Below are 13962 nucleotides of genomic sequence, written 5' to 3'. Positions count from 1 at the left end.
TCTATGGCCTTGACCCCTGATCCCCAGTTCTCAACTGTCACCTGGGGAGGACAGTGCCTGCCTCCCTCCTGAGGCAGAAGAGGACGATGGCGGGGTCCATGAGGCCGGCTCCCCCGAGGCCTCTGCAGCGGATGAGCCAGACTCTGTTCATCCCATGTGTGAAGGAGAGCGGAGGCCCGGGGAGGCTGGGCACGTGAGCCAGGGCCGGCACTCAGGCCTCCGGCAGCCCAGCCCGGCGTCACTGTCCACGGTGCCCCTGCCTGAGAGGTCCTGTCCCAGCACAGCCCCTCAGGACACCTCCCTCACCTCCATGGAGACAAGGCAGCCAGACAGGAAGCAGGTTTTCATGCCAATAATTTATTGAACGGAGGTCTGTACACAGGCAAACCTTACTGTGGAGACTAAGACACGGGGAGCTCCCCCACACCCACCCCTCAGCCCTCCAGGGTGGGGAGAGGAGGGAGGAGATCTCAGGGGCCGAGGACAGGAGGGGGGACACAGCTGTAGAAGGGGGACGGGCCAGGTTGGACGGTGTGAATCGACGTTTTCTTTAAGAAAAAAATTATAACAATCTATTTACACCCGAGGGGGGTGGCGGGAAGGGAAGAGGAGCAGACGGGCTGGTCTGGTTCTATTTACAAGGGACACAGGAAGGGAGGAGGGGTTGGAGGAGTGTAGGCCCAGGAGGAGGGGAGGGGGCCAAGGGGGTAGGAGGTCCTCATGCCTCCCAACCCCCTGTCCTTCCTTCTCTTCCCTCCCCACAACCAGTTAAAATCCTCTTAAAAAGCCCACCACAGGGTGAGGCTGGTGAGGGAGGGACTGGAGGTAGGGACAGGGACTCATTTACCTCTGCCCTCTAGTCTAGGGGCCCAGCCAGGTCAGGAGCTTGATGGGCTATGGTCCCCCTTCCCAGCCCCACTGGGGGCTCCCAGATGGAAGAGCTGTTGGTGGGGCCCTCAGGAAGAGTTAGTGAGGGGAGCTGTGGCATCGGGTGACTGCCAGTCCGAGCCGGTCTGAGCCTCACTTAAAGCTGAGGGGGAGGAAAAAGCAGACAGTTACCCTTTGCCTCTCAGACCTCCCCCAAGAGCAGAACCCGGTGGGGGATGCTACATCAGAAACGGACAGCTGCTGCTCTAGGTCCAGCGCTGCTTACTCGGACGCCAAAGGGCCAGGCTGCTCACTGAGTGACTCACCAGACAGCCGGGCCCCACAGAAGAGAGGGCGGCTAGAACTTGGCCCCAACTCACAGCACTGCCCTGAGGAAAAGCAGGCCCACTGCTGCCCAGTCGGATTTTCTTCCCCAAGAGACATAGGAAATCTGGATTTGTAACATGCAGTGGCCTCAATTTTTAAATGTGGGCAACAAATTTAACGTTTTGTTTGTTTATGCAAGCCAGACGTAGGTCTTTGGTTTTCCAGTTGGCACTTAAACACAAATACAGGCAATCAGACCCGATGAAGCTGGCTGTTCACGTGTATGCTATCAGATGTCAACAATTTCCACACCCGTGCGGGGAACTCCGGGGCTGTAGGCACAGGCTGGCCTCCCGGGCTGAGAAGCAGAGGGCCCCCGACCTACCTTGTGAGGATGGAGTGAGGGAGGCAGTGCCCGCTGGGGACCTCAAGTGAGGAGGGATGAGAATGGCGTTGAGAGATGGTTGGATGGAGAGTTCTAGAGACAGGATTGGACATGCCCAGTGAGGAGGCGGGGTGTTGGGAGACGGGGTCGGGGTTAGAAAGGGGCACCAGGTAGCGACCCAGCTCTTGGCAAGGCCAGCTGACACGTGTAGCTACTGAACGCTTTAAATGACAAACCAGAAGGGGCCCAGCACAGGTGACCGCAGAGCACGGGTGCAGCAGCTTCGGGGCTCCAGCATCGGGGGCATCTCCCGAGCGCCCCTCCCTCACCAGCCCGCTCCTCTCTCTAACACCAAGCCCTCCTCCACAACCTTTGCCTGCCCTTCCGGCTCCCTGCATCCCAAGCCGTGCCCTCACCTCCAGGACTGAAATTGAAGAGCGGGGGAAGCGGGCGGTTGTTGGGGAGCTGGGTTCCGTGACATCGCAGTTCATCAAAGAAGCTGTGGGCGCAGGCTTCCAGAGGGGAGAGCCTTGAGGACGGTGTGTACTCCAGCAGGCTCGAGCAGAGTGCGATGGCCTCCGGCGGCGTTCGAGATTTGAACACCTTAGGGGGTGGTCAGGAGGGTGAGCCGCCCAGGCACTGTGGACTCCCGCACCCCCACTTCCCATACGAGGCACCACTGAGGGGAAACCACGTTCTTTGGGGTGAGCAGCTCGCGGGGGTCCCATCATGGGACAGGCCCTGCAGGGAGCCTGTTTCCCCAGCACAGAAATGGCACTCAAACTTACCGTGGACCCTCAACTTCCGGAGGATGGGAGATGCCATAAACTTTGAAACCTGATGAGTTACGGCCCCATTCCCAAGCCCTGACTCTATAGCCAGGTCCCAAGACCAGCTGGCCTCCAAAGGGGACCTCGGCCATGCTGCCTGAGCCCCTAGCCCCGTCCCACCTTTGTCCAGGGGTGAGCTTTAATCTGGGGAAACTTGAACTCCGTGTAGTTGGGGTTCATCTCTCGGATCTGTTCCCGGGTTGGTGTTCCCAGCACCTGGAGAGGAAGGGACGGGTCTGAGCCAAAGCCCCTATCCCTCAGCCCCATCCCTGCCCATCCCTGCCCACCCCTGCCCACCCTGCCGTGCCCTCACCTTGATGATCTCCACCAGCTGGTCTACCCCACTGTCCCCGGGGAAGATGGGCTGGCCCAGGAGGAGCTCGGCCAGTACGCAGCCAGCTGACCACACATCTGAGGGGGAATGCGGGGAGGGTCAGGGCTGCCCCACCCAGCCCCTCGCCAACGCTTCTCTCCCCCCACAGTCATCCTGAGGGTGCCAGGAAGGAGCCCCATTTTCACTCGGCCCCGAGAAGAAGCACCCTGCTCAAGGTCCTGCAGGGTTTAGGGACACGGGAGCCCGCTGTTGAACCTCCAGGTCTGCCTGACGGCGCCGCACTCTGCGATCCAAGTGTTTGCCACCTTCGTTGCCCCGCTCCCCGCAGCGAGCCCAGGAAGCCCCTGCTCTACCTCCGGCCTCCAGACAGCCCGATGTACCTAGCACAGGCCTCTGTGTTCTTGGGCCTCGGGCAGGTCCAGCCTGAAGTCCTGGGCCCAGGCTCTATCCTGCCCACGGGAACGGCTACAGGCTGGTACTCTCGCCCCCTCCCTGCTCTGTACCTTGACCCCCCGAGGCACAAGTTCACCCCTAAGAACCACAGTGTGTTCACACTGCTGATGAGTGTTCTCTCCCAACCCCCTCACGCCCTCTCCTCAAGCCTGGAAGGTAGCACTGTCATCCCCACCAACGGGGACAGCCCCCGGAGGCCTGGTGAGATGAGCATGTCACACCCTTGGGCTGGCAAGGTCACGGGCAGCCCCTCCTCCGGGGCTCAGCCCGTCCCCCCCAGGCCGAGAGGAGAGGGCAGACTGGGAGGTTCCAGAGCCCGAGTGGACTCTGAAGTCAGGTCAGCTTGCCCAGCCCAGCCCTGCCCAGCCCCAGCGGTGCAAATGCAGGCAGGCGGCCTCCCCGCTCTCCGCCTCAGCCTGCTCGTCTGTGAAGCGAGCAGACGCCAGCGTCGCCCCCCGAAGTTCGGGAGGACTGGATAAAAGAACACAGGTTAGGCTTGTATCACCGAGCGCGGCCCACAGCCCACAGAAAACGCAAGAGCTGCCGCGCCCGCCGCTGCCCACCCCCGCCCTCCCGTAAGTCTGACCAATGGATGAGGTGTAATCAGTGGCTCCAAAGATCAGCTCCGGGGCCCGGTAGTAGCGAGAACAGATGTACGAGACGTTGGGCTCCCCCCGGACCAACTGCTTTGCGCTGTGGGAAGAGAGGGGCAGGAGTAAACAGAAGGCGAGGGTTGGGGTGTCCCCCCCCCCCCGCCCCTTCGGCCAACCCGCGCACTCCAGGTCAGACCCACCTGCCAAAATCGCAGAGCTTGAGGACAGCAGTGTCGGGGTCCACCAGCAGGTTCTGGGGCTTGATGTCACGGTGACACACCCCCTGGGAGTGGATGTAGGCCAAGCTCCGGAAGAGCTGGTACATGTACACCTGGGAGGGGCAGGGGACGGCACAGCTGCAGCCCAGCTCTGCCCGCCTGGCCTCCAGGGCCCTCCCGCGCTCCTCTCCCTGGCTCAAAACCTCTCCTGCTGCCCCCGGGACCTCAAGCTTTAGTATGTGCCAGAATCACTGCAAGGGCTTGTTAAAACAGGGACCCCTGGGTCCCGCTCCCAGAGTTTCCGATTCCGTAAGTTCAGGATGGGGCATCTGCAACATCCGGGCCACTGCCGCTCCCCACTTCGAGAATGCTACCTCGGCCACACACCTCAGCAGAAGCCCGACGTCAGGAAGGCCTTGTGGGAGCCAGTCACTCAGCTCCAAAACCACCGGCTATAGGAAGGGCTCAGCCTCCTTCGTCTGCCAGTCAAAACCACCCACGGACTAGCCTCTCTCCGGCTGGATTTTCCTGCCACTCTCCCTCCCACTGATTACAACATAAGTGCCAAGAGAGCAGGGATCTTGGTGTGTTCATCTCCGCCGCCGCGTCCCCCAGGGCCTAGACCAGTGCCCAGCACACAGAACTGCTCAGGCCAGCTTCCTGGGCCCCCCTCCTCCTCTGTTTCTGCTGCCCTTGGCTAGAGATGCCGCTTCCTCACCCTGCACCTGATGAGCTCCGGGAAGCCTTCCTTGATCCTTCTTATCCCCCAAAGCAGGCAGGCCTGGGGGCCTGTTTCCAGAATTCCCTGTGCTCCTTCTAATATGGCAGTTGCTAGTCGTTTTATAGTTCTTTGTGACAACAGCTGTCCGCTTGGCTAAACAGAGCTCTCCCGGAACAAAGTCTGGGTCTTAGTCAACTGGGCTTCTGGAATTGCTCGGTGCTGGGTTCAGCACCAGGCAGCCATGGTAGGGATTCACCAAACCAGAGGACTCCCCTCCCGGGAAGCAGGGTCCCCCAACACCAACCACCGGTAGAGCTCTGTGGCCCACCTGGGCCCAGGGTTCTTAAGGCCGGCAGGAGGAGCGACCTTCATCAAACCTGAACCCACCCACTTCCTCCCGATGCTGAAGGCGGCTGCAGCCTCCACTCTCCACATCAGCCCTCGGCTCCCTGATCCATTCACCCATTCATTCAAACACCAGCTAGGAGAGTAACACCCGGGCCACGCACCAGGCCCTGGGGGATGAGCCTGCACAGATGATGGAGGCAGGCTTTCCTCCAGCCCTGCCTCCTTCCCACCCCCTTCTGCCAAGGCTCCGAAGGCCAGGACTCGGACCTCAGTGTCTCTCCCTTGGCATTCTCAGGCCCCAGCCCAATTCCGAGCTAACTCCACCAACACCACTGGTGCCACCGGGCTCCCAGCGTGGACCCGAGCAGGTCCCTTGCAGTCTCCCCAGACCCCAGTCAGCCTGCCTCCCTGATTCAGTCAGGCCTCAGGGTGCCCTGCCCAGCACTGGGCAAGCTCCGTCTATGGCGGCTATGGAGACAAGGACAGGCAACGCAAAGTCTGCAGACAGCAACATAAATCTGGAGGATGAGGGAACCCACAGAAGACAGGAGGATCCAGGGTCCCTGGCTTTGTAGGCCTGGGTCCCAACAGCCTGCCTGCCTGCCTGCCCACCTTGACATAGATGATAGGGATGGTCAACTTGGCCTTGGTGAAATGGCGGGCCACCCGGTACACTGTCTCGGGCACGTATTCCAGCACCAGATTTAGATAAAGCTCGTCTTTCTGCAGAGTGCAAAGGAGAGGTGTGAGGCACTGTGAGGAACGGGGTGGGGAAGGGGAGGGAAGGCTCGTGGGGGTAACGGGGGAAGGACTGGCAGTCACAGGGAAAAGGCAGGCAGGAACACGGGTGGAGGACTCCCCCGCACACCCAAGGTCTCACCTTCTCCCCACTAGAGTAGAAGAAGTATCTCAGCCTCACGATATTGCAGTGGTCCAGCTTACGCATAATCTGCAGCTCTCGGTTCTTGGAAGCAAAGGGAAAGCGCCTCAGACAACAGCCGACTCTCCCTGCCTCCCCTCCCTGGCGCCCCTTGCCACAGCCCTGCTCCTCCACTCCTGCCAACGGAGCCAGGCGCTGACTCCTCGCATCCCAGCTCCAGGGCCCCTCTGGGGCAGCCCCTAATTCCTCACCCCAACCCATTCCCCTTACACACAAGCTGGAGGCCTATGGGCTAAACCCAACCTACAGATGGGTTTTTTTTTCAGCCCACCATTCAGAAGTGTCCGATTTATTGCTGACCTTTGAAAATCAAATGTCTTCACATATAAATTCAGTTTTCCAGCTTGTCTTGAATAATCAGATGACATGGCCACACAAGGCCTGAGTGACAAAAGACAAGTACTGGCCACCCAATTCACCCTGGTCCCCACTCCTCTCTATTGCTTCCCCTAGAGGCATCTGGGCCCTTGAACCCTGACTTGGATCCTGAGTCCCAGGCTCCAGACTTCCATCTTCCCATAGGGGGTCCAGCCTCAGCCTCTTCTCCGAGACACGGTCCTGGTCTCTTCCCTATTCTCTGTTCCCCTGAGTTCTGTCCTCGGGAACTCCTGCCCTCAGATCCCTCTCACTTCTGGGACTCAACACTAATCAAATTCTGACCCACACTCTGGAGTTCCTCCTGCCCGAGGGTTCTCACTGCCAAGACCCAGGCCCTGACCTGGTTCCCTCCCAGCTTAGGCTCGGGTCCTTTATATCCAGACTAGCCTACGCTCCAAAAGGCCAGTCCTTACGACGCCAAGTAGCCCTCAACCTCCACCTTTTCCATCTTCTCCTTGTTCCCTGGGCTTCCACTAGGTTCCAGGGCACAGCTGTATGAAGGAGGAAAGGGCACCCCTTCCTCAGGGAGATACAGCCCCACACCAAGGCACAATGGTTTGGTGGGCACAGGGCAGGCTGGATTTCACCCTGCACTTGCCAAGCACCTGGGTCAGAGCATGACCTTCACAAACACACTCATCACCTCTACCAGCGTCCTTCCCTCTCTGTGCAGAAGGGTAACTTAGTGGGTAAGGTGGGAGGCTTCGAGATCAGACAAGCCAGAGTCTAGTCTTGCCCTCAAGTTAATTCTCTTATCCGAGTCTCAGTCTTAGCAACACACCAATACCTACCCTCAAAGAATCTTCACGTGAATTAAATATGAACTTGCCTACAAAGCACTTCACACCAACCCAAAGCCCAATAAACATCAGCTCTGGGCTCTCGTGGAACCCGCACCCCCATCTTCCACACAATTCACTCCCTTCTTCTTCCCTTCTCTGGCCCATGTTCAGATCCCTGTGGAAACCCAAGTCCAGCACTCTCACTAGGGCCCTCTCGCCCGTCATGCCTGGTCACACTTCCTTGTCCCCATTTGCCCCAAGCTACCTTGAACCTCTTGTCCTGGAGAACCTTCTTGATGGCCACCAGTTCCCTGGTCTCAGCCAGCCGTGCCTGGTACACGACCCCAAAGGAGCCATTGCCAATCACTTTGATGTCTGTGTAAGCCACCTCCTGGGAGCGCTCCGGGCCTTGGCCTAGAGTGGCTACCACTGTGGTCACCTTCCCGCTGTCACCTGGGGAACAAAGGGGACACACGATCCACTGACCTTCCCCTTCTTGCCGCCACCCGATCACACAGGGCTGTGGGAGGGAGGGAAATCACTACAGGATGCTCACTGGGGGCCTCCTTGTCCCTTCCTTGTCTTTGAGCAAAGGTGGGTGTTGGATACCTCCAGGCGCCCTTTCTCCTCTTCCCTTCAGGGAACCCTAAATCCTGCCATTTCTCATGTGGGGGGACAATGACAAGTAAACCTCTTGCTGTTCAAGTGTTGATAAGCCGTAATTTCTATCGCTAGTAAGCAGTAAATCACTGGTCCCTCTTGGTTTGAGGGCATCCTCACACTCTATCCATTCTTGAGCTTATTGCCTGCTGGGGCCCCCTCCTGACTGGGGAAAGCCTGACCCAGTCTCTTCCACTTTCCGGAGCAGTAACCCTGAGGTACTTTTGCTTTTTTACTTTTGCTTCTGACAGCTTGGGGGATAGTGACCTCTAAGTCCTACTTGGTAGAGCTGGTAACCGCCACTGGGTTTTGGTGGCAGAAAGGACTCCTCCAGGTGTGAGTGCCCAGTGCCATGGCTCTCACTTCTGGGGGACAGTTAGCCCTTCCCCAAATACTTCGGGGTTCGAAAAGGTGCTGACCTGACCTCCTCATCTGTGTGGTCCAGAGCCCCAGACCCCTTCATGTATTTGGGTGGCCCCCACTGGACAAGTACTAAGTGGTGGGAATGGTGAACCTGACCTCCGTTAACAAGGAGCTATCCAGGCCTCAGGCATTTGAAGGAAAGCTGTAATTCCCAGTTCCATTCTCTAGACAGCAGCAAACCTTTATGGCGTTCTTGGGGAAGAGTGATCCCTTTTCTTTGGGAAAACCTTTCATCAGTTCCCCAAAGAAAACGGGTCACTGATAAATCAAATCTGTTTTGAGGGGTCAGTGTCACCGTCTTTTGGAAGAAGATTATCCTATAGCTATTCTTCCAGAGCCAGTGACACCATATCTCCGGATAATGAAGGGGATTTAACCTCAGATCCATCTTCTATGGGGAACTGTGACCCTTCCTGATTCTGTTCCATTTTTGTGGAAAAACACCCACCATGACAAGTTTTTTTGTTTGTTTGTTTGTTTTTTAATAAATTCTACCCCAAACGTGGGGCTCGAACTCATGACCCCAAGATCAAGAGTTGCATACTCTACCGACTGAACCAGCCAGGTGCCCCAAGCCAAAGAAAAGTGACTATGGACTTGATCTGCAGGATGCACTGATTCCTAGTTTGTCCTTATTTCTAAGAAGCAGCAACCATTAATTCCTACCATTGGGGATACAGTTCTGTTATAGATGGGTGATGATAACAGGTCTTGCGTTTTAAAAATCACAGATTGCCTGGATACCAGGTTTGGGAAGCCGTGACCCTATCTTTTGGGGACAGAGTAAGCCCAAATCCGTTTCTATGTGATATTCATTCCAAATCCCCATCCTCTAAAGGGAAGCAAATTCAGATCCCCCTCCTTTTGGGGTGATGGTGATCTTATTCTTTTTGGGAACAATAACTCTCTAGCCCCATTTGCAAGCGACGAGGACTCCTGATCCTGCTGTCTAATGGATGGCAACATCAGATTCCTGTTTTTGAGGCTCAAGGATCCAAGACCTCGGTACTGGAAGAACAGGAATCTGTGACCTCTGTTTTTTGAGAATTACTAATTCTAATCCTAAACTCCAATTGATGGTAACCCCTCAATCCCTTTCTCTGCGAGGGGGAGAGCTCAGATCCCATCTTTGGGAAGCCCAGTGAGCTGGAGCTCCTATCTGGGCATATGGAAGAACCTGATCGACGTCTGAAGGGCTTCAGGAACCCTGATCTCCACCCCCCACGGACGCCGCTAATACTCACGGCCCAGCTTCACTCCGGGCGGCGGGAAGCTAGTGCCCGCACCGGGGCCGCCGCTGCCGCCTCCGCCGCTGCCGCTGGGTCCGCCCCCGGAACTCGAGGCCCCCACGCCCCCACCCATGGCTCCGACCGACGCCTTCCCACCGCCGCTGCCGCCGGGGCCGGAGGCCGAGCCCCCGGGGCCGCCGCCGCCGCCGCCTCCGCCGCCGCCTGGCTCCGCGAACGAGCTGGTCCGCGCCCGGCCCGAGCCCCCAGGGCCGCCCCCTGAAGGCGCGCCACCGCTCATGGCGCCGAGCGCAGGCCCAGGCCGCGGGGCTCGGGCTGCCCGGGCTGCCCCCGCCGCCGCCGCTGCCGCCGCCTACCCCGGGCTCCGGCCTCTTCCAGGCCGCGCCGCTCGGGCTCCGGCTCCGGCCCAGCGCCCGCCGCGGGGCACGCCGGGAGATGCAGTCCGCCTGCCCTACGCGCCGCCGTCGCCGCCCTCGGTCCGCACAGGGAACCGCGTGGCACGCCGGGAAATGGAGTCTGCAAAGGCTTCAGAGCCGACCGCGGGGGATGACGGGTCGCGCTGCACATCAGGAAATAGAGTCCTGGGCAATAAATCAGGGGAATGTGTCGACGGCGGACTCTGAAGCACTTTAGGAAGTGGAGTCAGAGTCACACACTCACTCCACTGCAGCAACTGCAAGCCCTAGGTGTGTTTCAGAAATGTAGTTGCAGCCACTCTTTCGGTGAGCTTTGTAGGCCTGATGCACGCCGGGAAACAGAGTCCAGACGCTCATTTAGTCTATTGGCTGTGTATGCCGATCGGCGCCAAGTGCACTGTGGGAAATTGAGTCGGCGCCGGTGCATCCGCAGACATCGGGCCGTGAGGCAAGCCGGGAAATGGAGTCGTCACCACGCCCTCACCGCATTGCAGGTGTAACGCGACTTCCAAAGCACGCCGGGAAATGGAGTCCCATGTGCTCCCCAAGCCCCAAGTAGAGACTGCAATTACGGAGATAGGCTAGAAAATAGAATAGGTAGGTACGGCGTTCTTCTGCCCTCCTATGCTAGGCCGCAGTCCCTGCCGGGAAATGTAGTCAACACCAAGGCTTCAGAGTAGTTGCTACAGAGAGCCTTTGTGTCTTCTGGGAAATGGAGTTCAAGGCAGCCTCTCCGTTTGAGGGGGAGGGAGCTACCAGGAGCCCGGAGCATGCTGGGTAATAGTCCAGACCGGATCCTGACCCTTTATGAGACGAGGCTGCAGAGGCTTGCTGGGAAGTGAAGTCCAATCGGTACTTTTGGAAAAGCGAGAGCCAAAGGTGAGAAAGACATCAGTCCCTTGCGGGAGACTGCAGAGTGTTCAACGCCTCCTTCCCCTCCCCAGGCCCCAAGAAAGAGCTGAAGTTGGTCAGGGGCTGCAGGAAAATGGGAGTCCAAACATTCCAAATTCCAAGTTTCCACAAATCAGGAAGGAAAAATCCCCCTCAAACAATTTGGGGAACAAAGTTACCGGTGGTCTCTCAGAACAATAGTCTTCAAATACATTTTAGTTTTTTCTACCAACGTGGGTTGCACCAAGAAACTGAGACGAGCATTAAAACATGTGAAAACAGAATTTCTGTTTTCAGCTTTTTGCGTCCTCCCGCTTCCTAAGTTTACAGGATCCAGGAGAGCCCCAAACGAGGAAGCCGGCTGTTAGGAGTAGCCTCGGGTTTTGTGCACGGACTAGGTCGCTCTATTTATCGATTAATACCCGGAAAGACACTATCCCCAAAGGACGCTGGGAAACGGAGTTCGTGTGAGCGAGCGTGCGCGCGCGCGCGTGTGTGTGTGTGTGTGTGTGTGTGTGTGTGTGTGTGCGCGCGCGCGCGCGCGCGCGCGGGCGCGTGTGTGTCCCGGAACTACTTGGAACTAGAATGAAATCATCCTCAGCCCCTCCTGCCTCGTAGAATAATGGGAAATGGAGTCTCTAGACTTTTCCTTAATTTGAGTCTATGTTCATACTAACTGTCCTGCCCTTTCTGAAGCCTCAAGAAATCTGACTGCAATTCCCAAACGGACCCACAGACCCCTGGGGCCGGACAGTCTCGCTGAAGCCTTCTCGGACTACAATAACCAAAAGGCAAAGCGCGGACATACTTCCGCTCCCTTTTCAGTGAATGCTGCTGCATTGTGAGCAGTCCATAGCGGGTGTTTCTGGGAGCTGTAGTTTTTCAGCCAAATGGTCGTTGCTGCCCTCTGACGGCAGCTCAGAGATGAAAAGCAAAAATCTGAGTCAATCCCCAAGGCTGGGAAATCCTACACTGGACCAACAAGGCCCAAAAGGGCAGCGGAGCGGGGGCGGTATGGGGGCGGTTACTTAACGGACAGAACTCATGGGACACGCGCCGTGGACGGCTCGTGGGCAACCGCCAAAAGGGGATTGGGGTCCGTGGGAGTCAGAGGGCTACCGTCTGAGGGAATCTTACCAGGATGTTTGCAGGGGTGAGAACGTTTGTTGAGGGGTGCTAGGGCAGATTATAAGTATCTATGAGGGGCCTGTGGGTGTCTGGAGGTGCTCAGGGGAGTCCGTGGAGAGGTAAGGGGTCTTACTGCAGTGGAGAAGGGACTGGGGATTTGGAGCGTTTTTAAAAGGTCTGTGGGATACCAAGAAACTACTGCTGACTGAGGGGATCTCTGAGGGACCCGAAGGGGTGAGCGATGTTTAAGAAGCCTCAGGAAGGAGTTTCGGAGGCCTGGGGGGCTGGGGGAGGGGAGTGCTGGGGGTTATAGGCATGAAGAGAGTCTCTGAAAGGATGAATTAATTGATGAAGTGTTGTGAGCTCTATAAAGGACTTTCTGTTTGGAATCCGAGATCCTGGGATGTAGAAGGGAGCAAGGGTGTGGTCTTGCAGAAACTGAATAGGCTTAGGTGAGTCATTAAAGATTAGAAGAGCCGCTGGGGTTTTCAAGACGAGATGCCACCTGTGACACCCCACTGGGTCGGAATTGGGGGCAACAAGTCTGGCTGGGCTGTGGTCTGACCTGGAGAGCAGTTCTGGAGCTGAGCACTTTTTAATCCACATTAGACCTGGTTAGAGGTGCTCTGAAAGCACTGGAATCGGGCTGAGACTCCTAGTCTGGGTCCTCCCTCCTCCCCCCAGTGATAACATCCCCCTTTCTCCATCACACCACCAACTCCGTCGCATCTATGTTGCCAGGAGACATGCCTCATCCCAACTTCCAGAAATAGCCCAGTGGCCCCCACCCCAGGGAGTGACTTACATCACCCAGGAGAGGGAGCAGTTGCCCGCAGCCTGCCAAGGGAGCCTCGGTTTCCTGCCAGTACCCCAGCCCTGGATCCTCTCTTCACTGCCAATCGACATCATCTGGGACCACCCACCCTGGGCTGGCAGGAAATGAGGGTGAAGCCTGAGTAGATAGGAGCTGCCAGTTCCTTCCCCCTCAGAGTTGTGCAGGGTGGAGTTTCTCCGTGAAGCCAGTCCAACAGGCCTGAGTCCTCAATTCCCACTCCATTTCTTCACTGTGTGGCCTTAGGGAAACTCCTTCCTCTCTCTGGGCCTCCGGCACCTCACCTGCACTGAAGGAGTTGGGCTGTCCCTAAGGACCCTTTCGGCTTGAATTCCTCCTCCTGATTCTTTCATCCCTGAATCAAGCTCTCCAACCTGAGCGGCTAGCTTTAGGAGCTCACCTTTCAGAGCCTGTGATCTGGAGACCTTTGTCTAGATCCAACCATCCTGGGCTTAGGAAGAACATGGGCTTTAGAAACAGACCTCATTTCAAGTCCTGCCTGGGCTTAGGGCCTTGGGCAAGTCATTTAACTGAGCCACTTGCCCCCGCCTTGCTGGATGTGGGAGATAAAGCACTGCAGCTAACTAGGTATCAGGTACTTGGCACACAGCAAGTCAATCAGTAGCAACTAGGATTAAGCCTGTCCCTTCTCAGTTTGCTGGTGGACGACGTTCCCTCAGTTTGACAGAAAGACGAATAAGGAACGGTGGAAGCTCTACATTTCAAGAGACCCTGCAGGCCTGTTGCCAAAGTCCCGCTCCAGGCCACGGGGGCACAGACAGGAATACACAGAAGCAGAAAGCAAAGGCAGTTCAGGTGATCAGAAGAGCAAGGGCAATAGCGCGGTTTCAAGGACCAGCGGATCCCCACAGTATAAGGGAGCGACCGGTCAGAGGGCCAGAGGATGCCTGAGACCTTTATCATCAGGCGCTGGGGGTTATGTGCCTCTGGGGTCAGATCATTTCCCAGGCTTGGATTGGACCCATTCAGATGGGGTTAGACCCTCTAGCCATAGATCCCCTGGAGGGCCAGTCTAGGCTCCTGTCTCTGAATCAAAGGCTGCGACCTCGTGGTGATTGTACCCAGCACCCAGGACAGATCACCGCATCCAAAGGTCCAAAGTTTTATTGTTTTGAATACATTCTCCAGCAGCCCCCCAACTTCCCTCCCCCCCACCCTCCATCCCCAA

At 57.3% G+C, this 13962-nt stretch overlaps 1 protein-coding gene across 1 annotated transcript; it reads right to left on the bottom strand.

The window, feature by feature from the left end:
• Window positions 1-337: 337 nt before the first annotated feature.
• On the bottom strand, window positions 338-9914 carry GSK3A (glycogen synthase kinase 3 alpha). The gene is made up of 11 exons (XM_036103308.2): window positions 9504-9914; window positions 7442-7629; window positions 5957-6040; window positions 5689-5799; window positions 3990-4120; window positions 3783-3889; window positions 2723-2820; window positions 2530-2625; window positions 1996-2182; window positions 1580-1672; window positions 338-1030 (listed from the first exon to the last, which is right to left on the bottom strand). The coding sequence occupies exons 1-11, from the start codon at window positions 9784-9786 to the stop codon at window positions 957-959; spliced, it is 1452 nt and encodes a 483-aa protein (XP_035959201.1). The 5' UTR covers window positions 9787-9914; the 3' UTR covers window positions 338-956.
• Window positions 9915-13962: the final 4048 nt, after the last annotated feature.

The sequence above is a fragment of the Halichoerus grypus genome, chromosome 15 (assembly GCF_964656455.1).
Source record: "Halichoerus grypus chromosome 15, mHalGry1.hap1.1, whole genome shotgun sequence".
NCBI classification, from domain to species: Eukaryota; Metazoa; Chordata; class Mammalia; order Carnivora; family Phocidae; genus Halichoerus; species Halichoerus grypus.
The sequence above is the reverse complement of the archived record's forward strand: the minus strand, read 5'-3'. Positions and strand labels throughout refer to the sequence as shown.